Source organism: Serinus canaria, chromosome Z, assembly GCF_022539315.1.
Source record: "Serinus canaria isolate serCan28SL12 chromosome Z, serCan2020, whole genome shotgun sequence".
In the NCBI taxonomy this organism is placed as follows: Eukaryota; Metazoa; Chordata; class Aves; order Passeriformes; family Fringillidae; genus Serinus; species Serinus canaria.
Window position 1 is genome coordinate 29261828 of NC_066343.1, and position 24082 is coordinate 29285909.

Consider the following 24082-nt stretch of genomic DNA (forward strand, 5'->3'; position numbering starts at 1 on the left):
AATTACTTCAAAGTAATTTCCTAATGTGTTTTTAGTGCAGTCAGGTCTGGCTGTTTCTGGATAAAAAACAACTTTTAAAACAGTTATGAAAGATGAGATTTCAGGAGGGCACAAAGTCTGCACTCTGTACCTGAAACAGACTATTGTTTGATTGTGACTCCTCTAGTAAATCCATCAGAGGCCCACCACAATGCTGCAGGGTCTGAAGTGTCTCTCATGAGGAGAAGCTCAGAGCCAGGACTGTTTGGTCCAGTGATGGAAAGGCTCAGGGATATCTCTGCTGTTTGTGTACAAATCTCTGTAGGAGGGCACAAAAGAATATGCAGCCGGGCTCTTTTCAGTGATGCTTAATGACAGAGCAAGAAGCAGGGGCTCAAACAGTGTGAAACATAGTATGTTCCCTGTGAACAACAGGAAACACTTCTTCACTCTGAGGGACCAAGCGCCACTGGGAGGAGATTGCCGAGAGACGTTGTGGTGTCTCCATCCCTGGAGGTGTTCAGATGCTGTCTGGACATTGGACATTGTCCTGGGCAATCCCTCAGGTCACAAGATGACCTTTAGAGTTCCCTCACAACCATAGCTGTTCTATGATTCTGTGAACATAGTTAATATGGTAGTAATCTCAGTAAGAAGCTTGCAATTTCAGCTTCAGGGTTTTTTTTTTTAAATCAGATATTCTCAAAGGCCAAAGAAGAGTGCTGGTGATCTTCCCCACCCTTCCATCTTCACTGAAGTAGTGTACTGAAGGAAAGACTTCCTGTATGAAACTAAATTCTTATTAATATGTTATCCCATCAACCTTTAGTACTCATTTAGGCTGAATTGCAAAGTTTTGGTCTGAAATTCTTGTGTTTAAAAAATAGGAAAATATTAAAACGTTTCAAGTTCAACTGCCCAGTGGTTACTACTATAATTACTGGAATTTTGGACTGATTTTTTTTTTTATGCCAAGAGTCCCAAAGCAGATGGTCCTTTCACAGAGCAATTTGATACTTAAGAACTGTGATTTTTTCCATGTACTTTTAATCTGACAGTGCTAAATCAGCCTTTTTCAAAAGTATTTTGTTCCTAGTATTTTTGGAGGGGAGGCATTATCTAAACATAAATCATCTTAATTCATTGTTCTGTGTTTCCTTTTAGGTAAAAACTAAGTACAGAGGAAGTTACTGTAGGACTGAGATTCAGCCTTCCTGTACAGTGCATACAGCTTTCACAGTAAAAGCCATGGATTGAGGTGGAACATGAAGCAGTGCTTACAAAGTCCTTTTGCTTTTAATGCCACACAACACTGTACAAGAACACCACAAGCCTCACTGAGTAGGATATAGGCAGTTTAAATTAATTTTTAAACTCATAAATTTAGGTTCATTTTTTAAACTCTTAAATTAGGTTTGGGGTGAGGGGAATTTTTTTGGTTTTGGGGGTTTTTTTTGATCAGTTCCAGTGTTTTGTAACATAATTCTTGCATATACATACCTTACCACATTGTCAAATACACAAAGTGAACTTAAAATACATTTGGTTTTGGTTCTAGAAATACTGAATACTAAGCTCTTTGAAGATGTGTGGAATCAGCAGGTGCTTTTAAGTGTTCAAGTACAACATTTCATAACTGTAGGAATTTCTGTTTTTCCCAGAGAAATCTGAGATCTGGGTAAAGAGGACAGATTTGATCACACTAATGCCTAGACTTTGTAAGAATGCTAGATCAGCTAGATCTGACAGGAAGCTTACAGTATTTCCAGTGTCTTTTGAGATTTTAGGTGACAATCCATGAAACAGGGCATCTAGGTAAGTGCTTATCCCCATCAAAACTGAACCTCCTCCCATCATCCAGGGCAATTTGTCCCTGTTAGGACTTGTTCAGTTCAGCAGCACAAGAGGGTGCCCAGTTTGAGCAACAGCAGCTTGATCAAGGTGCAGTCATATAAAAAAATGCTACCATTTTAATCACAAGGATGAATCCCCAAGAGGGCTCTGCCCTACTGCATTTCTTACTGTTGCAGAAGCATTTCCTATTAAAGATAGATTTAGGAGATGTAGAATCTTCCTTATAGAAAAGTTACTGGACATTTTTCTTTCCATTTTATATATCAACATCTAAAACATTAAAAGAAACTTTTTTAAAAGTTTCAAAAGTAGCTAAAGTACTGCCTGAAGTGCTAGTAAGCCATGTTCACAAGGATATGCAATCCAACAACACGTTAGTAGTATCAAAGAAGATGCTGATTCACACCTCAGTTCTTGAAGGTGTAGCCTGTTACTTAAAAGTTGGATGTTTAGTTAGTCATTCAACTTGATCTTATTTTTTTTCAGACCAGGTTGCTCATAGCCATAATTATTTGTATCTAGACACCTAGGCACATATTTGTCCTAGTAAAACTTCTGGTGAAATATTTATTATATAGCAAATATTTGGTTTAGTAGCTTTACTAGCCTTTTATAATCTAGCCAGATGCGGATGAGGGGCCTAGCATAAAGAACGAAAGTTTTTATAGAAAATTGATCATTGCTGCTATTTCAGCATAGTGCCCTAGAACAATATATCCATTAAAAGGTTGAGTTCAGCTGGATGTTTCTTCATCAAACTTCTTCAAAGACAAATTAATACTTTTCCATTTCTGAAAATCCATTTGTGTCCCAGTTTCAACATCCTCTAGTACAAAGCTTCTGATTTTGATCACTGGTAGATTGTCAAATATCTTGTACTTCACTATGATCCCCCAGTCATGCTGGCACTCAGTATTTCGGCAATGCATCTTGCTTTTTTTCTCAAAACCATCAAACTGAAAAGGTTTCCTGTGGGGCTTTGTTGTATAACGCTCCTTGAACGCGTCACCTAAGACAGTGTGATGAGAATCCTGAAACACATGCCAGAAACACTTAATATTAGAAACAACATTCCTCATTTATTCTTGTCATTTTCCTTCCCTTCTCAAATACATACTCTCCCTGTTAAGGCACTTGCTGTCATCCAGGAGGCTCACCTTCCAGCCTCTTTGGCTCATTGCTCTTTTTTCTCCCCCATTCATGAAATAGCAGGTACTAGAAGTACCCAGGCCTGGGCTTGTCAAAACCAAAAAAAAATTTACCGTGTATCCCCAGTCACCAGCTTACACATATTTGAACTTAGTAAGCTTTTTAAAAACTGTGTGAGCAGTATTTGAGCCCTGTTTATGAAACTAAGAGAGTAATTCAGACAATGGACAAATTTGAGAGACTCCTGTTTCCCATGAAGGGTCATGCAATTACTTCAGAGTGGTATAAAAAATAACCCTAACAAGATGAAGGAGCTACAGTAATTGTTTATAACATATATAATAAAATATTAAAGAAATTAACAGCCTTATTTGAAAGCATATTTACTATCTAAGCCTAGGTCTGGAAATGATAGATCCTCCAGAAATGCAGTTTGTAGGAATTATTTAAAAAACTGAGGTGTTATTTGCAGAGTACTAAGCAAAACCACTTACTGAAGAGTTTTCTGATCTCTTGGCTCTATTTGCACAGGTATAGGTGATAAGCCAGGAACACAAAATAGAGTAAAAGTCAAAGGTGCTTTAGATAGCCCTTGTTTTTTGTCAAAGAAATGTAACCAAGTTTTCACAAAGCTGAGTTATTTTTAACTCCTTGCAGAGTTGGGAATAGCTCAGCTATAGTGAGCACCATCTACATCCCAAAACCAGCTGGTAAAAACAAAGAAAAATTTGGCAAGGGCCTGAAGGCAGACACAGTAATGCTCGGCTGTGGCCAGAGGCCCCTCATCACATTGCAACTGCACTTTTTCAGAGAGCACAAGTAGAAGCAGCATCAAAAGAACAAAAAAGCAGAACTATAAAGGCTCAAAGTGTTTAGAAAACCTCTCTTCCACGATCACCACTTTCTGTGTGTAAAGATTGTTGCCTTCTTTTGTCTACAAAGAAACTGTTCATGTTCAGAAAGAAGACTATCATAATGTCTCTAGGATATGCATAGAGGCAATGAGAACTACACCTACAGAATGGAAAACAAAATAATACTGAAGAACTGTAGGGCTCTTCTTGTGAAACCATGATTTACCTTGCTTTTCAAAACTCAAACTGACCCATAAGACGAGTTTGTAAGCTGATCCCAGTACTTTGTGTAGATAATTTTCAGTCAACAGAAATTGTGGGAGAAATATCTCAACAGCAGAGAGACTTCCATCTGATGCTAATCAGGAAAGTAAATATCCAGCAGTAACTCTAGAAGGTTAGGTAGTTGAAGACTGGGGGTTTTCAACAAAATTCATCAGAAGGGCTTCAGGAAAACGGAAGTGATTCCTACCACATCCTGTATTTGCACACCTTGGACAATGTCATATTACATCATATCATATCATACTACTAGAAGCAGTCTCAGCTGTTCCTGTGGTTTACTGATTTACTCAGAATTTCTATTCTCCTCCAGTTTGCACCAAATAGCCCACTTCCACACTGATAAACAAAGCAGTTAGTTTAATAATGCTGACTTTCCTGATGATCATGGATATAGGTTCCTGTACAGAAACATACCTTTATAATTCTGATGTCATCTGTACTGCAGACATATGCTTTGCATTTTCCACACAAAAGATTTTTTTTCCCTTCCACTATTTCAGGTTTTGTTTTGTTCTTCCTGGAATCTCGTAGCATCTTTTCCTTCATTTGCAGGCCACGTATCTGCAATAAATAAATAAAAATAAAGATCGTTATGAAATGAAGTCCCAATGTCAGCCTAAATGTGACTTTGGGCATGTAACATCTAGGAACCTATTTCTTAAAGCACACAAAACAAAACACACTTTGTTCTGTTAAATCATACCAAGAAAGAACAGAAGGGTACATTTATCAATTTAGAATGCAGGGCTAGAATGAGACTATGTGATGAACAGCATTTATTCTGTTTGCTCCTTCCTCCCCTATAGCCGCCAACATCCCCTCTGGTCTTTAGGCTGGTATGTCAACGTGAACCCTTAAGGCACATGAGACCCTAAAGCACAATTAATGCTGCTGCTCTGGGAATCTCAGAGTTTGGCCCTTCTGATTTTCAGCTGCAAAACATCACAATATCTTTGTATACTGTGCCCACGATGGCCTCAAACCTTATATCACCTAAAAGTCCTTCAATTTTCATAAGCAACAAGTCAAAAATTCCACCTCTCACTCTTAAATTTTTTTCAGTTACTGTATAGTTGATATTCACAAACTGGCAGTATCCCTTCTCTGCTGACCTACCCTTTGTCAGAAATCAAGTACAATGAACATTTCCCTCGGATTATCACTTGGCCCTACATAGAGCCCTAGTAGGTAAAGGTTGACATAGATTATGCCTTTAAAATTTGAGTATGAAAACTGCACAAATCACAAACCTTTCTTGCAAATGTTGTTTCATCCCAGTTCTGTAGCTTTTCAATAGCTGCATTCATCATTTCTTCCTTGTAACTGTTTAGTTTTTCATTCTCAACCACTTCTGTTTTACTTGTCACAAGGATGCACTTGCTGTCTCTTGCCCTTCCACGACCTACATAGCAACACTTAGTTACTCTTAACAACATGTGCAAAAGTGACAGGTCTGCCATTAGACTATTAAGGGCCTTCTGTATGGCTGCTTTTGTTTGCAGTGTTAAGATTTAGAAAATTCTGAAGAGCATTCTTCAATAACAAACCAGAACAAGATGCTTCCCAGGTATTCTCATGGATATCCCCAAGCCAGTACTATATTGCCTGCTTCTGTGGCCTCCCTGTGCTGAGTTCAGGCATACTTTAAAATACCATTTTTGTGTAGCATCTTGCTGCCTTCTTGTCATGTTAAAAAAAAATATTAAGGAGAAAAGTTCATCTCAGTCTGTCTTATTAGTTTTCAGCCCTGCTAATTGGTGTCCAAAAAGACCCAAAACCCCCACACATCACAAAAACCTAAGAAGCTGGAAATACCGTGCTGACAAGTACATGGACAACAACAGCAAGCACTTTCTCTTCTACCTGACAATGCCTACTGCCTACCTGTTTATTAAAACTGTGACACAGGCAAACCCAGAACTTCAGGGATCTCATACCAGTTTAGCAGTATTTCGGTTATAAAAACTACTCACGCTTTCTTTTGAGCTTTTACTCCACAAAACTCATGATTGTATGTGGTTTGAAACTGACATAATCTCTGTTCTTTGCACCTTTAATGGCTTTTTAATAATAAACACTATCTTTTCATCCATAAAAGTCAATTCAGGGCCAATTATTTCATTTCAAGACACAGATAAGAAGGTCAACACACTAACCCTGAAAGCAGTGTACAGAGTAAGTACAATGGAAATCACCTCACATTAAATTATGATGTTTACTGCTTGGGAAATAGGAAAAAATATTGCAGATGCATCCTTAAAAGAGCAGGCAGTTTCATGCCGTTTAGGAATGTGGAGCAGAAATCAGTATTTAGCGTGGCTCTTCATTCCCCTCTACTGGCCATACTGTAAAATCACCAATTTAAGGCCAAAGTCACAAAAGACTTCTCTGGACAAGCAGAGAAGACAGACAGAGGGTGTCTTTCTTTTGGTCCTAAATATTAGAGACCTGCACAGGCGAAGGCCTCGTGTACCTGGGAGTACCTGGGTTGGTAATAAACCACCAGGCTGCGGAAGGCCTTCAGAAGCCAAGGCAATACAAGAAATTCCAATGCAGCAGTCCTTTGTAAATTGTCATGGAATGATTTGTAATATTTCTGCCAACAGCTCTTCTAGCCATAGTTCTGTTTATATGTAATTGTCAGCTTGATGTATGAGTCCTCAACAGTTCAATAACCTTGTGCAGCATGGCTAATTTGCCTGTTGTCAGTCAGACAACATCAAGAACTTGCCTCTGTGAACAAATTTATCGTGTCCCATAATTCACTTGACTTTGCTCTAAAGCACAGAGAAACAACAGCAAGGCATGCACATATTACTACAGTATTTCCAATGTGCCATTTAATAGCATTTAATGTCCATTTCTAGGCCAAATCAGGTTTCTACAGTAATAGCTCTGAAATTCCATACCTCTGACTTGGATCATTTTGGTGACATTACCAAAGTATTCATAGAGCACCACAAAGTTGCACTCAGTAATATCAATGCCTTCATCAGCAACAGATGTAGCAATTAGCAGTCTGATGTCTTTGTCATTTCTGAATGCATCCAGTACACCCTTCTGCATTGGCAGGGTCATACCTACAGTACCAAGAAACTGTGTCAGCAAAAAAAACACTGAGGAGCTCCTCGAGCAAGATACCCGCATTTGCTTTTACTTAAGTGATTAGAAATTAGCACATCCTTTTGGCCTGGAAAACTACTTCCAGTTTAATATGCAGCTGGGTGTATATTATACCCACTGACCAGGGATTCCTATTGATGTGTCACAGGAATTATCAACCTGGGAAAAACCATTTTGGACACAACACCCAGATGATCTTTACTGGAGACACCCAGGCAGCTTAGTTAGTTTCAATCAAACTCTGAACTTTAACAGTAGGTAATTCATTTCATCTATAGCTTCCATTCTATCTTAACATGTCTTTCTGCCATCAAACACAAAAGTAAGAGGGGAGATCTATAAAAGTAACAGAGATAATACAAGAATTAATCACAAGAAACTATAATAGCGAAGTTTCTAAATTGCTTTTGAACCAGAAGAAGAATTGTGCAGTAAAGTATTGTTGACAGTGTTACTGCTGCTTTAACCAAAGGTTCTGGACAGAAAATGCAAGAATCTCCTTAGGATCTATTCAAGGTCTTCCCGATATGGAAGAATCCAAGTGCAAACTTGCATGACCTTCCTCTGTTTAAGAGCACTGAAGATGAACGCAGGAAAAGCAGAACAGTTTTAGCAGCATAGCCACCACTGGTTTAGTGTATCTTAGTGCAAATCTGCATACCTGTTTTCTGATCTCTTCTTCCCTTACCCATCAACACATCCAGCTTTATGTGGCTAAGAAGAGGGTTTCCTTCTATCCACTTCTTCAAAGCCTGGAAAGCAAATCAGGGAGTTAGATTCCCTATGCAGATGAAATACTAGTTTGTGATAGGTAGCAACTTAAAGTCTGGCTAGAGAGCAAGCAGCCTTTTGCTGCTAAAAATTTTGCATTTTTCTCTTGTAAACGAACAGGTCACTGAATGCTACACCTCTAGCATCAGAGGAAAGTAGTTGCTATTTACAAACTAGGATTCCACTACACAGTGACAGTAGCATATTCACACTGCTCTTACAGAAGAACAAAATTCACCCAAACTACTGTAGGCTTTTAAATCTAAAATGGAAAGCTGCCAGCAGGTGCTTGGTGTTGTTAGTTCGGACTTTAGCCTGCTTTTAATTTTTTTCTGGTCTACAATTCATCCAGCATGTCTGAATGAAAAGGATAGAAAGGGGGGCTGGGTCATTCAGCTGATAAATCTGTTTACAGTAGACAGAGCTGATATTTGCAGTAAATGTTTTAATCTAGTCATGCTAATGATTAGCAGCACATTTACGTCAAGCACAAACCTTTTCTGGGAGCAAGGTATTGTAAGGGCAAAAAGCATCATCCAGCCTAGATTTTTGATCATAGGCAAGTATGAAATAGACCACTGATAAGAAGAGTCCAGAGAACAACTGCTGCACAAAGTTTTTCCTTTTTCTCTGTCAAAAACAGGTGCTAGGGCACAGACCTTCTTTAGGTCTATAGGAACCCTTTGAGAATGTATAAATACCTCCTGATGGGCAGTCAGTAATGGAGTAGAGCTGCTGATTCATAACACCACTACCTTAAAACCAAAACCCTTAAAACACATCTTGTTGTAACCCACTTAAGGCTTAAAATCAAAATCTGATGGCTTAATGATCAACTACAACATGTAGTTAGACATCATGAAGGACACCAGAGCTGTACTGTAGTTTTCAGAAAAAGGAAAAAAAAACCTCACTCATCCTGCCTCAGGGCATCAGGTCTTAGGCAGACAATTAGGTAGTAAAATAAATTAGAAGGATGTACATTTTCCTATTTCAGATCAAAATGGGAAGGGTAATATGATAACTCATTTTATTTTCCCACTTCCCATTTTAGGAGTTTTAAAAACAAGTGTCATACTGCTACTAAGGCTCTTGTCTTGGCAAAGAGAATAGTACGAGTCTGTGGGTTATAGTGGTATGCTTCATCCAGGATGCAAGCAAGCTCTTCCAACTTTGGATTCTCATTTGATTCATCTTTTGAAAGGGCAGTCAGCTCTAGTTCTTTTTCTGAAAGGGAAAAACAAAGTTTTCTTGAAAAATTTACCTTTTTTAATGCAGAAAGCAGAATTCCCACACAAACCTACTTTCAAACAGCAAACACATTCTCTCTAGCTTCTTTTTTTATTTTCTATTCTGTTCTTTCAGATGCAAGCAGGGAAATCTGTTTGTTAAAAGCAACAAAAACCCCAGAAAAAAACAAATTATAAATATCTCACATTTTGTAGCAAACTGACATGAGAACTTCTGTGATACACTGTGTGTCAAAAGACAGCAACAACACAAACTCAGCTCTTGTACTATTTCCTCTAAGAAAACAACTGAAACTTAAGGGAAGACAGACCAGGGATTTAAAATTGCAGTCAACACTGCAACACACCAGCCCACAGGCTAGAATATAGCCCACTGCTAACTAAATTATGTCAGAGAACAGTGACAACCTCTAACTTTCACGGAGAAAGGTACAAGGCCCACCTCTTCTCCCCAGAAGACTGGGACTGGCCAGGAGGCTAGGCAGTGCACCGTATGTTGGCTTATCTAATGCTACCAGCACCCATGACTGTAGACCATCCCCCTACTTGTGGGGCACAGCCATAAGGGCACTGTCGCCTTATCTCCAAGACAGGCATGTAAGAACTTGCTACAGCATCCAGCTACAATTACTACTGTTTTATCAGCTTCTGCACTAGAAGCTTACAGTCCCAGAAATTTAGTCCCCCCCCCCCGACCTGCCCTATCACTGAACTTGCACCCATGCAGTAACCACATCTTCTGGAAAGTGCAGTTTCTGGAAAAACAACTGCACCTACTCTGAAAGAAAACATCTGGACCATCCTACCATAAGCGCTTGTCTCCCCTACAACTGTCACAGGTACTGTGGGAAATACCTTGGAATTTCTCCGTCAGCTGCTTCTCTAACTCTGTAAATGGTCCATTTTTTACATTTATGAAAAATTCATTTAGGTAGGCTAAAGCATCTTCAATGCGGGCATCTTCACTGATAATGAGAGCATCATTGAATTTCTGCTTGGAAAGAGACACAAGCATTTAGGCCTCATTTTCCATGGAGTGAGAAGAACACAAATTTTATTTAGCTAGAGTAAGTGTTGCAAACTTGCTGTGCTCTTCCATTTCCATGACAACACAAGCACTGCAAAGTTTCCTCTGCACTAATCTGTCCCTGGTGAGTATCACAGAGACAGCTCTTACATGCCTTATGCTTTAGCCTGTGTCAGCTTGCTGCAGTCTTCAACATCCCCACTCTTAGTGGAGAGGCAAGGACAGATCCCTTCACTGTCATGACCAGTAACAGGACTTGTGGAAATAGCTTGAAGCTGAGTTCAGGGGAGGTTTAGGTTGGATGTCAGGATTTCTACTGCCCAACCACTCAGAGGGTGGTTGGGCACTGGAACAGGCTCCTCAGGGAAATGGCCACAGCCCTAGCCTGACAGAGTTCAAGAAGTGCTTGGACAATGCTCTTGGGGTCGTGGTGAGGATATCCTCTGCAGGGACAGGAGCTGGACTCAGTGATCCTTGGGGGTCTCTTCCAACTCCATTCCATGAATCTAAATAGGACAACTAGCTCAAAATGTGCTTCTAGGTGAACATTATCAGAAGGAACAGAATGATCCTACCTCTGTATGGTAGGAAGGAGGATACAAACTTACCCGCAAGTGTTCAGTACAAATGAAAAGGTCTCTACAAATACTGCTCTCCTTCTCCTTATCTTCCAGTTGCAATAGTCTGCATTTCTTCTGAGTAGAAACTATCCACTGTTCATATCTCTGTGTTCCAAAGTAATTCTTGTTGATTTGGGAGATGGTATCTACTAAAGGAGAGAAAAAAAATTGTTCCTCTTGATTAACAAATAAAAAGCATTAGCTAGAGGATAACACATTTTCCACTAATATTGGCTCTAAAAAGCCTATGCAAAAGAACAGTTTTATGATACAATCACAGAACTTGTGAGCCTGGAAGGCACCTGTAGAGGTCTTCATTTCAACCCTCTGCTCAAAGCAGATCACCTAGAGCAGGTCACTGAGTTCAAATGGGCTTTGAGTACTTCCAAGGACAGAGTGTCTACAACTTCTTTGGGCAACCTGTTCCAGTGTTCGACCACCTTAAAGCAAAAAAGTTCTTCCTGTTATTTAAATATTTCTGTTTGTGCCCAGTTATTGTACCCATTACTGTTTGTGCCCCACCTCTGGGAACCACCTGTGTAGAGTCTGACTCTTGTTTACTTCACTCCCTGTTTCAATGTATACCCAGACATTAGCCTAAAATTAACCCAGTACAATTACACTGAGGATCTGTGTACACACACATATCTGCAGGGACTTTGTAAGAAAATTAGAGCTCGCTTATCTTGTAAGAAGCCTACAGTATTCAAAAAACTGCATATACATTGCTCCTTGAATTACCAGCTACTGAATAGTTTATATTCATTCATGAAACAGTCCAGAAGCATATTGTCCAAGGGTAGAGGCAGAACTAGGCAGTACCTCTGCTGCATACACACTCTGCCCGAGTGCCTCTCGGGCTACAGTAACCACGGGGTCCACAGAGGGGAAGCCACTGCCATTCGTGAAAGAAGAACTGTGATGCAAAATGAGCTTCAGAAGTGTTAGCTTAATGTAACACGCATTTTGAAAATCTCTTTGTTCTTTGATCAGGCTTCTTGGGTTTTGGGTTGTTTTGTTGGGTTTTTTTTTTTTTTTTTGGTTGTATGGGGGTTTTAATTCTCCTTTCTGCCCCAGAATACACTTCACTCTCAAATACCTGGGAAGTGGAGGGCAGGGGGTAAACCTAGAACTGAGGCAAACAAGTTTAAGACACTGCAGTCAGTGTGCGAAAACCAGTCTAAACACAGACTTAATCCTTTAATCCAGAGCTGGAGAGACCAAGGCTGATCCTGAGCATATCCATTCATGGGTCTCTGCTTTGTACTCCTTTCTGCTGTCCAATTTTTTTATTAAGACCACTTACTGGGCATCACTTAGGAACTCTGCAAAAGCAGAAAAGATCAATTTATTTCTGAAGGGTTATTGAATTAATCTCATGATCATGAGACCCATTTTCTTTTCACAATAATGCATCTCCTCTCTGCAAACCTTCCCACCAGAGTAGCTCCTGAAGCTGGAACCCTGCTAACAATAGTTTCCTTTCTTGAGCAGTGATATCCTCTTTCCAGTGATGTTTATGTTGCACAGATCCTACTCTGAAACATTACCCCAAAGGCTTTTCAAAGGAAAACAATGGAGACCTGGTAAAAAGCGGAAATAGGAGTACCCAGCAGCATGAAGAGGACAGAATGTTGACCAGAAAAGGTGGCCAGGGCAACCCTAGAAATAACACTGAGTGCAACCTGGAGACCAGAGAAAACACAAGAAGTGTCAGAGCAGCAAGTGTGAAAATTAACTTTTGCTCTAAGGGAAAAATTACAACATTCAGAGTAATACCACTGTGACGTTTCTTATTTTCCTAACAGAGACAGATTGGCTGTAAAAGATTTGGAGAAATGTTTAAATAAGAACACAGAGGTATCACTCATCAATGAATTCCAGCCCACTGCATTTTGAATGTAAGCCCTTTTGTTTCAGATTCTTTGAACTCAGAAGGACCTGACACTATCAAAAACACACTGTTTTTAGTTGCATGTGACACACTGAAATTCAAGTAAAAACGTTTATGATTGTCAGCCTAATCAGGTATAACAAGAAAATACTGATTCTTTTATCCGTAATCTGTTATTTAGGAAATATTGGTTAAATGCAACTAAAAATTAAGGGAAAAGGAAGTGAAAAAACAGTGTCTGTTCTAGCAGCTATAAGGATTCACACTGATTTAATCAAATACTGAACTGCAATACAGGCATATTACAGCATCTTACCCACTGAGTAAATCTTCTTCATCAACACCTCTGTCTCAGACATCAGACCTGAGATAATGTCTGCAAAGTGATTCTGAGCTCGCATTTTAACCCATCTGATATCTAGAAAAGAGAAATATAAGTCAGTGTGCTGAATAAGTAAAACATTTCCTTGGGAAGCACAGAACAAATTCTTGTCTAGACGAATGCTACACATGGTGCTCCATGCAATCACAATCAAGTTTACTGTTAATGAGCACTGCAGGTGCACAGAAATAAGCAGCCCCCAGTCCTCACTGGCAAACCTGAATAAAAACTAGAGATGGTGCATCAAAAGCAAAGAGAAAATATGCCCAAGTGGGCACTGCCTTACTGCAGGACAAGAGACTGCAAGCCTAAACTTCTTCCAGGCTAGCAGGAAGCAAAGCTCCAGCTTAGTTTTAAGCTTTTATCTTAATCTAAATAAAGGGGAATTTAGTAGCTGCCACCATCATGGTGCTTTGCAACTCACTGGAAAATAAAAAGGAAGTCTGCTTACGTGTTTCTGGCTTGTTTCCAAACCTCTGCAGATCTTCTTTGTTCTCTCTGACAGTGGAAATGGCCTGTATGTCAAGGTAGGAGCAGAGGGTACAGATGTGCTCTACAGTTTCATTAGTGCTTTTGGCATTACCAACTCCAACAGAAGCAGTTAAACCTACAATCTAAGCACACACATGAATAGCAGTGGTTGCTCCTTTGTCACAAATGGAATAAAACCAGAAGACATTGTTACCAGTCACCAAATTGCCACCATTTTCAAAAACATGGAAACAAAACAGGCAAGAGAAGTATACAAGAAGCAGGCACAAAAACCAAATCCTGTATGTACTCATGCACACTCCAAGGCACTCAAACTTGGAGGATTTAAACCTAAAATAAACTATCCAGCCACTTGAATCCATAACGAGCTTATGGATTAAGTGCTTATCATAGAGAGGAAAGCAAACCCACACCCAGACCCATCCTTTGATTCATTCAGAGATGTCTTCTCAGCTGGATGAAAACCTCATGCCAGCAGAGGCAGTGGCCCCATTTTATTGGGCAGAAAACAGCAACAGAGAGGCAACAAGGAGACTACTAAATTACACGCTTTCTTCCCAGTTCAGGTCTTCCATTTGCTTTCAAGTACTCAAGTCTTTGTTATGCTTGATCAGTCTTCCTTGGCAGCTGCAGGGATGATGTAACATGGGAAAAAAGCCTGTAAGCATCCAAGAATGAAAAAATGCTCCAGATGCTACCATTTCCATTTGCAGCTGTTGTTAAATGGGAGTTTGAACTGGATCAGCACAAAAGGCAAGACTTTGCTGACTGCATTGCAAAACACTTTCCTCTAGTGCTTCCACCACTGATGGGCTGGGCCTTACCTGAGGCAGCTGGTTTGCAGAGGAGTCAAATTTCTGATCCAGGTATCTGGTCATCAACACGTTGTAAGGGTGGTTGCCTGTCGTGTTGTGGCACTCATCAAATATCATCAGCGTGAAGATGGAGAGGGAGCTAAGGATCCCTTTCTCCATGCTATTCACAAGAATCTGGGGCGTTAGCACAATGATGTCACTGTCCTGTATAACATTTTCTACAGAGATATTTGCAACTGTTTCACCACAAATTCCTTGAACAGAGTATCTGGAAAGAAGATGCAAGAAACAAGGTAAGAAGAAGGATATCTTGCAGGTCATGAAAAGCTAGAAAATTGGGCTTTTCAGCAAGCTTGAAAGGTAGGTTTCAAATGTCAAAGAGTTGGAGCTGGGTGTTTGACCAAAGAAGCTGAGACCAAAAAATAGAGCTGAGGGTAACTGGATTTTCAACTAACAAAAATATATCATATTTGAGGAGTGATTAACTTGTACATTTAAGCTGCATTTATCAGTTCACACATAACATCCCTTTTGTGTACATGTCTGGCATCATGGGACTGCTTCTGCCCAGCAGCCTCTCTTTTCCATAGCTACAAGGATACATATGTGGATGTTGAGTAACCAGTTCCCTCAAAATCTGAAGATATAGGTTGTTAATGCCCCTCTAAGCATTTTGCAGTCCCATCTGAGAGGAGGACTAACATTATCTGACTAGAGGTTGAAAAAACAAAGAAGTTTGGGTCCTTCCATTTAGAAAAGAGAGACTCTGAGAATGGCAAGAGAAATCCCACTGCTACTGCCTGGAACTGCCTCAGCTTTGAAAGCAGGAGTGAAAAGAGTCTCAAGAGAAAACACACCTCACTCTTTTGGTACAGAAATACTTTCACCATTTCCACAGGTGCGCATCGAGTGCTTAAAGTCTCCAGAACCAGATTTCAGACTCTCCAAACAAAGTTTGCCATGGCAATGCCATTCTTGCAGCTACTCATCCTCCAGATGTTACTGTCAAACACTCTTGCTCACCAGTAAACACATTACATCTTGCCCTAGCCACAGCTGACCTACAGGGCAGTTTATTTTCTGTGGAGGAAACTACCAGGGAGAATGACACTTACCCACTTCTTTCAAAATGCTGCCTGAATACATTTTTCTGTTGCTCATACACTGGCACTTTGGTTGCAAGGAAGACAATTTTTGCCTTTCGTCCTGAGGGAACGTTTTGCAAATGATGTTCACAAATCATAAGTGCCACAAAAGTTTTTCCAGATCCTTCAAACAAAAAACATGAATGGTAAAGGACTAGTATGATAAGGGCATTTGTAAGCAGCAGCTCGTCTCATCTGAATGCCTTGTAACAAAGGGGAGCTGACAATGGGGCTGTTACTCTTACAGACTTGAACACATTTGGAACAGATGTGAACACAAGCATGTTGCTTACTCAGGTGAGGAATCAACCCTTTCTCTCTCAGAGTCTCAGTCTGTAAAGGCCATTAAGCAGTCACTGGGGATTAAAATCCATCTGCAGCTGTATTTTAGTTCTTTGAAATCACTGAGTCTGTTTTTTACTCTTAGCATGTGCTCTCACATCAAATCAGACTATGTATGTACATCAGGCCCTTTCAGCTTACATCCTTCCCCAGGCAGTCTTGCTGCTCTCCCACTTATTTTCCTTTGGCCCTCAGGCTCCCTGTGCCTGGGCTCTTCTCTGTCCTGCCTCTGTTATCCCACTTGCCTCCAGGGCTCAGGGAAAATTAGGCTGTCTGGATGTTGTAGGCATTGCAGTAGAGAAGAGAGAGGAGCCTCAAGCTAAGACATCCTATTTTTCCTTCAACTTGCAAGACAAATTTCTTAAATATCAAGATTAGTGACTGGCTTAAACTGAAAAATCTACTCTGAGGAGTGAGAAAGCAGAAGTCAGAACATGGAAATGAATGCTGAATGTGCTGAATACAAGCACTGACATGCCAATAGACATGTCTGTCTTGCCAGCTTCTGTCCTGCCCATGGTCATTAACTGCAGAGTAGACCTGGATCTACTACAAGGAAGACACTTTGAAATAAATGGCTGAAGAAGTCTGTTTCAACCTTTACCATTCCCTCTCCTTCACAGCCATATGCACCAAGAGAATGTTTCAAAGAAATGTCTGTCTCCTTACCAGTGGGGGCACAAATCAATGTGTTTTTCCCACCAATAGCAGGCTGTGCAAGCTCAATCTGATAGCTCCGAGGCTTCTTTGGTTCATAAACAGATGAAAACTCATAGATGCTTTCTAGGATAAAACAATGTTTCTGTGAAGAGCATTGCAATAAAAATGCAAAAAATATGTTGTGCACCATATAGCTGCAACCTAAAATGATAAAGTTAGAAGAATCCTTGCAGTCTACACAGAACATTACCTGACTGACAAGCCTTTTAACAGGTCAGATGCACCAAACAAAAATTTTGTGTGAATTTAATGGCACGGTTTTGTTACCCTTCAACTGTGATTCAAAAAATGAAATCATTTAATGTCTTGGCTGAAAATGCTCACTTCAGCTGGTCTTTTTTCAACTCAGAATGAAAACACAAGGAATTATTTTTTCCCCAAATACATGCACAGGATTTATTTTAGCCTTCTGCTCTACAGACTTTTGAAATTATTACTCTCTTAAACTGTGGTCTTGTCAGAGTGTTTGGACTTATGGAACAGGAACTAGAAATAACTAGTGGAGCAATATTTGCCATGACAGTCACTGCACAGATCCTTTGCAGCCACATTCAGTTCTCTAAACTTGTTAATATCAGGTCATGTGTGAATTAATCATATCAGAGAAGAGGTGCATAAACAACAGGCTGGTGTTTGGGGACCTTTTTTGATAATGTGCTAACAGAGCAACTTTTCACTAGACGTGATAAATGAGGGGCAAGCCCTAATACTTGCAATGCCCAGCAAGAGATCCTTTAAACATTAAAACAGAAGACAGCTAAATCAAGTCAGAGATTTGCACAAATTCCTCAGTACCTTCCATGGTGGTACACTACATCTGTGTCCTTCAGGAATCTAAAGAAATGGAAAATACCAACCACAAACTTTTAAGTTCTTAAGACTTACCTGAAGCTGAAGAGAGATTTTTGCTCAAATTATCACATTCTGCTTCTTCAGAAAATGTCATCATGGTTTCAAAGTAATTCTCAGAGGCATCTGTCATTTCACCATCAATGTCTTTGCCATTATCTGTATAAATGGAAAAAAAGGTATGTTATTGACCCTTATGATTTTAAAATGTATTTGCTGTGACAACAAGGTGAAGGAGTTGGTTGCTGGCAGAAAAGACTACATAAAATGATGCTGCACAAAGGCTCCTTTTCAAGGAAGACGAACAGCACTGAGAATCTTGGGTTTAGAAGAGCAAAGTGCTCAATGCGTGTGTAACAATTTCCAAAAAACAAAGGAGACAACAGACTGGGAGGAAAGTTTATCCTTGGTGTTTAGTGACAAGAAATCACTGTGTAACATGGACATTACCACAAGAATGAAAAACTCTTAGGAATTCAAAGAAGCTTTGTAAATTCAAGATTCTAGTCTCCCTTACTCCCCCACCTTCTGAAAGGACCTAGAAATTGTAAGAATATATTCTTTATATTACACAATGATCAAAAGAGAAATTTTCTTTGATGTTATAATTAACACTTTCACGAAGAACCATCCCTGGGCCCTGCAGGAAGAACCTCTTTGCAAACAGGACATATGATCACAAAGCACTGCTTTTGGAGTAGGAGAAAGAGCACATTTGCACATCAATCCAGCTCCAGAAAGCACACAATATCTGCAATTAATTTCTGGTACCAACTCTTCGTAATTGACAGCAGTAAAATGTTTGCAATATGGACAATGTTTCTTCAGTAGGCTGACACTGGCTTCACTGAGTTGGATGTTAAAGGAAGCTGCCCCAAAAGATAGTAATAACTTTAGTAATAACTTTAACTTAAAAAATACAATTGTGAACATATAATGTGTATTGCCACCAGCTACACAAAACAATATCTACATACATATGGGTATTACCCTTTTGTATTATTTATTTTTGTATTATTTAATTGATATATTTTAATAAATATATCAATTATGTATACAACTTTATGCATATATAGTAATTAGTTCTCCAGATAAGAAACTACATCCTTTGACTGCAGCAATAAAAAATTTCAAAATAAGAAATATAATTGAAGAAGCCACATAAATATAGCTTATCCGTTTTGCTAACTAAAAAAACAATTCAAACAAGCACTAGGGAGACAGCAAATGTAGAAATGAAAATATACAGTCCAACTTATCTAAAGTCACTTTTTTAGTAGCAAAATAATGTATTCTGCTCTAAATTCTTCTATGCTGCAGGTTACTTATACAAGTTTTTTTCAAGGAGGGAAAGGTAAACTCAATGACAAAATTGGATAATGACAAAATAATTTCAATGACAAAAGCAAAATCTAAGACAGACAATTTTGCACTTTTACAAAATATGAATATAACTTGGGAAGGGCTGCTTATCGACTTCTCATAGAAAAAGGTAAGTGATCTGCTCTGGGGATCATAGAAGTGTATCACTCTCTAGACTATCACATCACTAATCATATTTTATCAGAAAATATTGCATCTATCAAAACTCAAGCAACCAAAAAGATAGCAAAAGTTGAATTGAGAAGAAAAAAAAAAAAAACTATTTGGCTATACTTATGCTTTCAGAGCCTGTGCTGCCTGATTCTCTTTACCAAAAAAAAAGGTAACATGCCTATTTGGGAGGAAAAATAGTAAAAAACTAATTTCTGCCTGTTTGTATGATTGCATTTGTATTTAATTTTATATAAAATAGATTTAAAACAAATTTTAAAAGGTTTTTCTTTTTAGATCACAAAGTAGTCTGATGGTATCCTTCTAAATAAGTCTGATTCTCCTAAAAAAAAAAATTACTATCTGGTACAAGAATGGGAAAAGAGCATCATAAAAACAATTCACATTTTACCTTCTCTTATATTCCACAAGAATGGGAAAAGAGCATCATAAAAACAAATCACATTTTACCTTCTCTTATATTCCACAGTTCACTTGCATTGTAATATCCTGCATTATCCAATGCCAGCTGAAGACTTTTGGGCCAGTTTTCCTTATCCGAGCGACAGAGGCACTCAATGAGTTTAGTTATCCCGGCTGCCTTGCTTCTGTATTCACTGATCTGTAAACACCACAAACAGAAACTGCCATGGGTTCTGAGCAATCAAACCCACTGCTCTGTGCTGAGCAGGTGCATTTGTTATGTTTGATGTTCAGTTGAAAACTGCCCTTCCTTCCCAATGAATCACAGCCTTAGAATAAAATTCAGCCATTTACCCACTACAGCTTCAATTCTGGCAGTGTAATTACACACTAAAATTAGCTGGACTGTAACAATAGGTAGGCTATTTGTTTGAATATTTGTAAATGGTGTGAAACATCACAGAGCTATTCTGTCAATTTCTGTCTGGCAAAGTCTCTCTAATAAACTCTATCTGCCATAAAACTCTGGGGCTTTCCATTTCAGAATAGGAAAAGAAAAAGTGATAAAATTATGGCAGACCTGTGGCCAGCCATCCTCCTCACCCAGCCACCTGTCACACAGGCACTGATTCATCCCACAAGTGAGGCAGCCAGCACTTCTCTGAAGCAAAACTAGGCAAATACCAGGATTTTACCATACCTGCAGGATCTCATCACACTCCCTCTCTATCAGGCATGTGTTTATGTATGGCATGATTGCTACAGGATCGATTTCTAACATTGTTGCTTCTATCCGCTTCAACAGCTGCCTGTGCAGCTCCAGTTTTTCCAGTTTGCTGAAGTCCCAGTTTTCAATTGCTTCTGCCAGTCCAGTGTAACCTTTCAGAAAACAGAGACAAATCATTACTGTGGATTCAATCTCTAGCTAGAATAAGTAGGAACATGCTGAAAAAAACATTTTCTCAGCCACACTGGGGAAATTAAAATTACTTTTTCCTGTAAATGATAAAAATCTAGGTGAGCCATATACAATTTTTATCTAATAAGTGACTATTTTCCTTTTTAGCACTTGTATGTCTAACATGAAAAACCCTATCCTAAAAGAGCAGTAGTACCTGCAAAAACAAAAAAGAGCCACACTATGTCACAGGTCATATCACCACATCACCAAGCAACTACATCCACTTCTATCTTTCAATCATACAATCCTTTGAATTCTTGAATTCCATGATACTCTTCCACAGGATTCCCAGAGCAGAGGACATGACACAGAATCACAAGGTGCTCTGGTGGGCTTTTATGTATTTGCATTTTATCTTTTAGTCTTGTTCTTGGCTCCACCCTCCTTCAAAAATCCCTATTGTACTGGATTCAAGCCAGTCCCTGGCTGAAGGCAGTACAGACACCCACAACCTATACAGTCATCAAACAGCTGAAAATACTGAAAGTACGCTGGAACAGACAGCGGCAGGGAAGCATATTTTAAGGGCCTGTGTGTTTTGCTGTGTAGGCTTCTGAAGTTGAAAAATGCACATCAGGGTCCCAGAGGAACTTATGGGCAAACAGAAGGAATTCACCTAACTTCTTATTTCCTTTTAGATGAGCAGGAGAGTGGCGTGGATACTTACCACCATAAAGTCTTTAGTCTAAGAATTACTTATCCCTGCATCTGCCAAAAAGAAGAGTAATACTAAATTCCAGTCTCCAGCCCCATTAACAACTGCTTGGGATAGCACTTTGAATGAGAGGGCTAGCTGTCCCAATTTTTTGCTGAAGATACACCAAACAGAAAACTACTACCAGGCTCAGTTCTGCAATTCAGAAATCAGCATTATCACATGGATCATCAGGATTATTACTATGGTATAATGTTGCTCTGGACCTAGTACTTGCTTTAAGGGATGAGTGGGCTAACATCCAAGTGATAAGAAACTTTGTAATATTTGTTCACTGAGATAATTATTCATAATTAATGGCGAGGCAATAAAAACAAAAGAAGCTTGTGGAATAAGATTGTGGGGTTCAACACATCTAATAAATCACCAACAGGGATCTATGACACAATATACATGTAAAGAGGAAAGCTGTCAGATGCTGCTAATTTTATACCTTCAAAATCTCTTCTGCTCCATTTAATAAAGGAAACTAGATTAGGAACTTACACATCAAGTAGTTCTAAATACTGTGGAACAATCACCCTTATAAACTACTAATGGTTGGTTACTTCTTGAAACAAAAGGCTTTCAATGCCACTGAGTATTTTTAAAAGTCTTTTTTTAAAGTCATTTAAGACTTTGACGTTGAGTGAAGTTATTCCACGCTACCAGTGAATCCCCACGCACCTCCTGGCCGCTTTGCCTTCCTGCTTCAGAGGATGTAGCCTCCTTTCATTGTATTTGGTAAGAACAATGGCTGTCTTGTTTCTTCTCTAAGGGCTCTGAGACAGGCAAGTCTCCTGCCAATGAGGCTTCCTCCATCCTCAGAACTTTTCCAGATGCTTCGCTTCCTAACAGGTTTATTTCCAGACTCTGTCAGCTTGCCTTTTCCCACAGCATCTGACCTGGTCTGGCAGGACGGACAGCCGAGCCCACGGCCCACGGAGCGGCCCTGCCGGGGCCGGGAGCGCGGGGCGGCTCTGCCCAGCTCCCGCAGGAGGCGGGCGGCAGGGCGGCCATGCCTGCCAGCTCGGGGAGCGGCGGACAAAGTCCGCCTGGGGGGCACCCACCTGCTGCAACCAGGGCATCCAGAAAGCCCCGGAGCCAGCCCTCCGCCTCCAGCAGCAGCACGGCATCCAGGAACAGCGCGGCGGCCGCCGTCACGCCCTTCTCCTCCTCCTTTCGGACTCTCTCCTTCACCTCTAGCGAGAAGCCAGCACAGCACAGGCAGTGAGGGGAGTGCGAAGGGACGGGGCGGGGGCGGCGGGCGGGGGGCAGCGCCGCTGCGGGCTCTCACCGTCGGACAGCCATTCCGTCATGTTGCTGAGGATGTACACGGGGTTCAGGCTCCTCTCGATGTAGCGCCTGTAGCACCGCAGGTTCCGCTTCTCCTCCGCCGTCATGGCCAGGCCGCCAAAGCACCGCCGCCGGCGGTCCCGATCCCGGTGCCGATCCCGGTGCCGATCCCGGTGCCGATCTCGGTGCCGATTCCGGTGCCGATCCCGGTGCCGCGGCCCTGGCTGCGTGCGCGGAGCCCGCCCCAGCCGCAGTACGGAGAGACCTGGTAGGGGGTGGATAGGGAGTGAACCGCCCCCAAGCAGGGAGCGACCGGAAAAAGAAACTTCAGTCCAGCTGAAGAATGGAAACTGAAAGCAGTCTGGAAGGGGAGGGCTGCTTTCCTCTTGCGTCTGTCTTTAGCAAAAGAAAGAGGGGAGTGCCGCCCCCAGCCCAACTAATCCTTTGCGCATGCATGCGGTTGGAAAGGCTGTAACCAGCCCGTTTTTGCGGCTGCTAGGGTGAGACAAAACAAAGTGAAAGACAGGAGTAAATGCATCGGCCTACCTTCTCTTCCCGCTTGTCCCCAGAAAAAGCTGAACGAGCTTTTATGGGCTGCATCCTGGTTTTTGGTGTTTTTTAAATTGTTTGTTTGTTTGGGGTTTTTGTTGTTGTTGTTGTTTTTTAAAGATAGAAGCACTTCTAAAAGCGTGTAGAAAATGGATGAGGCAGGTGAACATCAAAGGAGAAGGCTTACCAAGGGGACAATCCTGTTGCAGGGCAGAAAGTACCCACAGTCGGAAGTGCTGCTAAACATGACAGCTCCACATGCAAGCCTCCCTCTCACCATGTGCTGAGTAGATGTGTCAGACTCAGAAAACTGACAGCTACTGGCCCAGCACAAGATTCCTGCTTCCTAAAGCCTGCCAACACAAGACCACTGAGTCACAGGCTTGTACAGGACAGATGGGGTAGGAGAAGCGGAAGGAGGGGCACTGAGGAAGGAACGTTTCATTTTCTGCAGAAGGACGTTTAGCAGACCAAGGCCATGATACACTTCTACATGAGTTGGGCAACCCTGGCCTGCAGATTACAGAGTTACTTTGAAGACCGTGTACTGTCCTCGGAACAAGATAGACCATGTACCATCCTCGAATGGATACAACAAGGAAGAATGAGCATTGTGCCAAGAGGAGACCAGATGCCAAGCACGTTGTGGGAATTGCTAATTTGGCACACCTTAGCTAAAGATGCTTATAGCGTGACAACCAATTAATAATTAACATCTATGTGTAACTATAGTTGCTTAACCAATGAACATCAAGCATTAGTGGCGTGAGACAATCTATAGAGAAGGATTAATATACCAAAGTTTCTGAATAAAGTAGAATGACGTGTAGCCACATTGGTGTGATTTTCGTTACTTAGCCTACTCTCCACTTGTTACTTTTCTACTCTTTCCTAGCCCACTTTAACTCTCAAGTATCTACTTCCTTCTTTCTCTTGTGTCTTCTGTCTGTTGGAAGAGGGGTTGGGCATGGAATAGGCTGCCCTGGGTGGGTCACCAACTCTAGTGACCCACCCCTGAGGGTGTTTAAGAAAACTGGGTGTGGCACACTGGGTGTGCCATGGTGTGGTTGATAAG

At 40.7% G+C, this 24082-nt stretch overlaps 1 protein-coding gene across 5 annotated transcripts; it reads right to left on the bottom strand.

Moving 5' to 3' along the window:
• Nucleotides 1–1252: 1252 nt before the first annotated feature.
• RIGI (RNA sensor RIG-I) lies at nt 1253–23801 on the bottom strand. Of its 5 annotated transcripts, none has more exons than XM_050987393.1 (18): nt 22460–22717; nt 22233–22364; nt 20208–20386; nt 19556–19706; nt 17588–17710; nt 16652–16765; nt 15611–15764; nt 14505–14763; nt 13640–13802; nt 13123–13224; nt 10901–11058; nt 10121–10256; nt 9094–9242; nt 7906–7996; nt 7031–7201; nt 5372–5523; nt 4536–4682; nt 1253–2864 (listed from the first exon to the last, which is right to left on the bottom strand). In XM_050987393.1, the coding sequence occupies exons 1-18, from the start codon at nt 22563–22565 to the stop codon at nt 2568–2570; spliced, it is 2784 nt and encodes a 927-aa protein (XP_050843350.1). In that variant the 5' UTR covers nt 22566–22717; the 3' UTR covers nt 1253–2567. The 5 variants fall into 5 exon arrangements, 4 of the variants coding, with proteins under 4 accessions (XP_050843350.1, XP_050843349.1, XP_050843351.1 ...); XM_050987392.1 differs by having other exon boundaries at nt 10901–11061; nt 22460–22716; XM_050987394.1 differs by lacking the exon at nt 16652–16765 and having other exon boundaries at nt 10901–11061.
• Between the last annotated feature and the right edge of the window lie 281 nt (nt 23802–24082).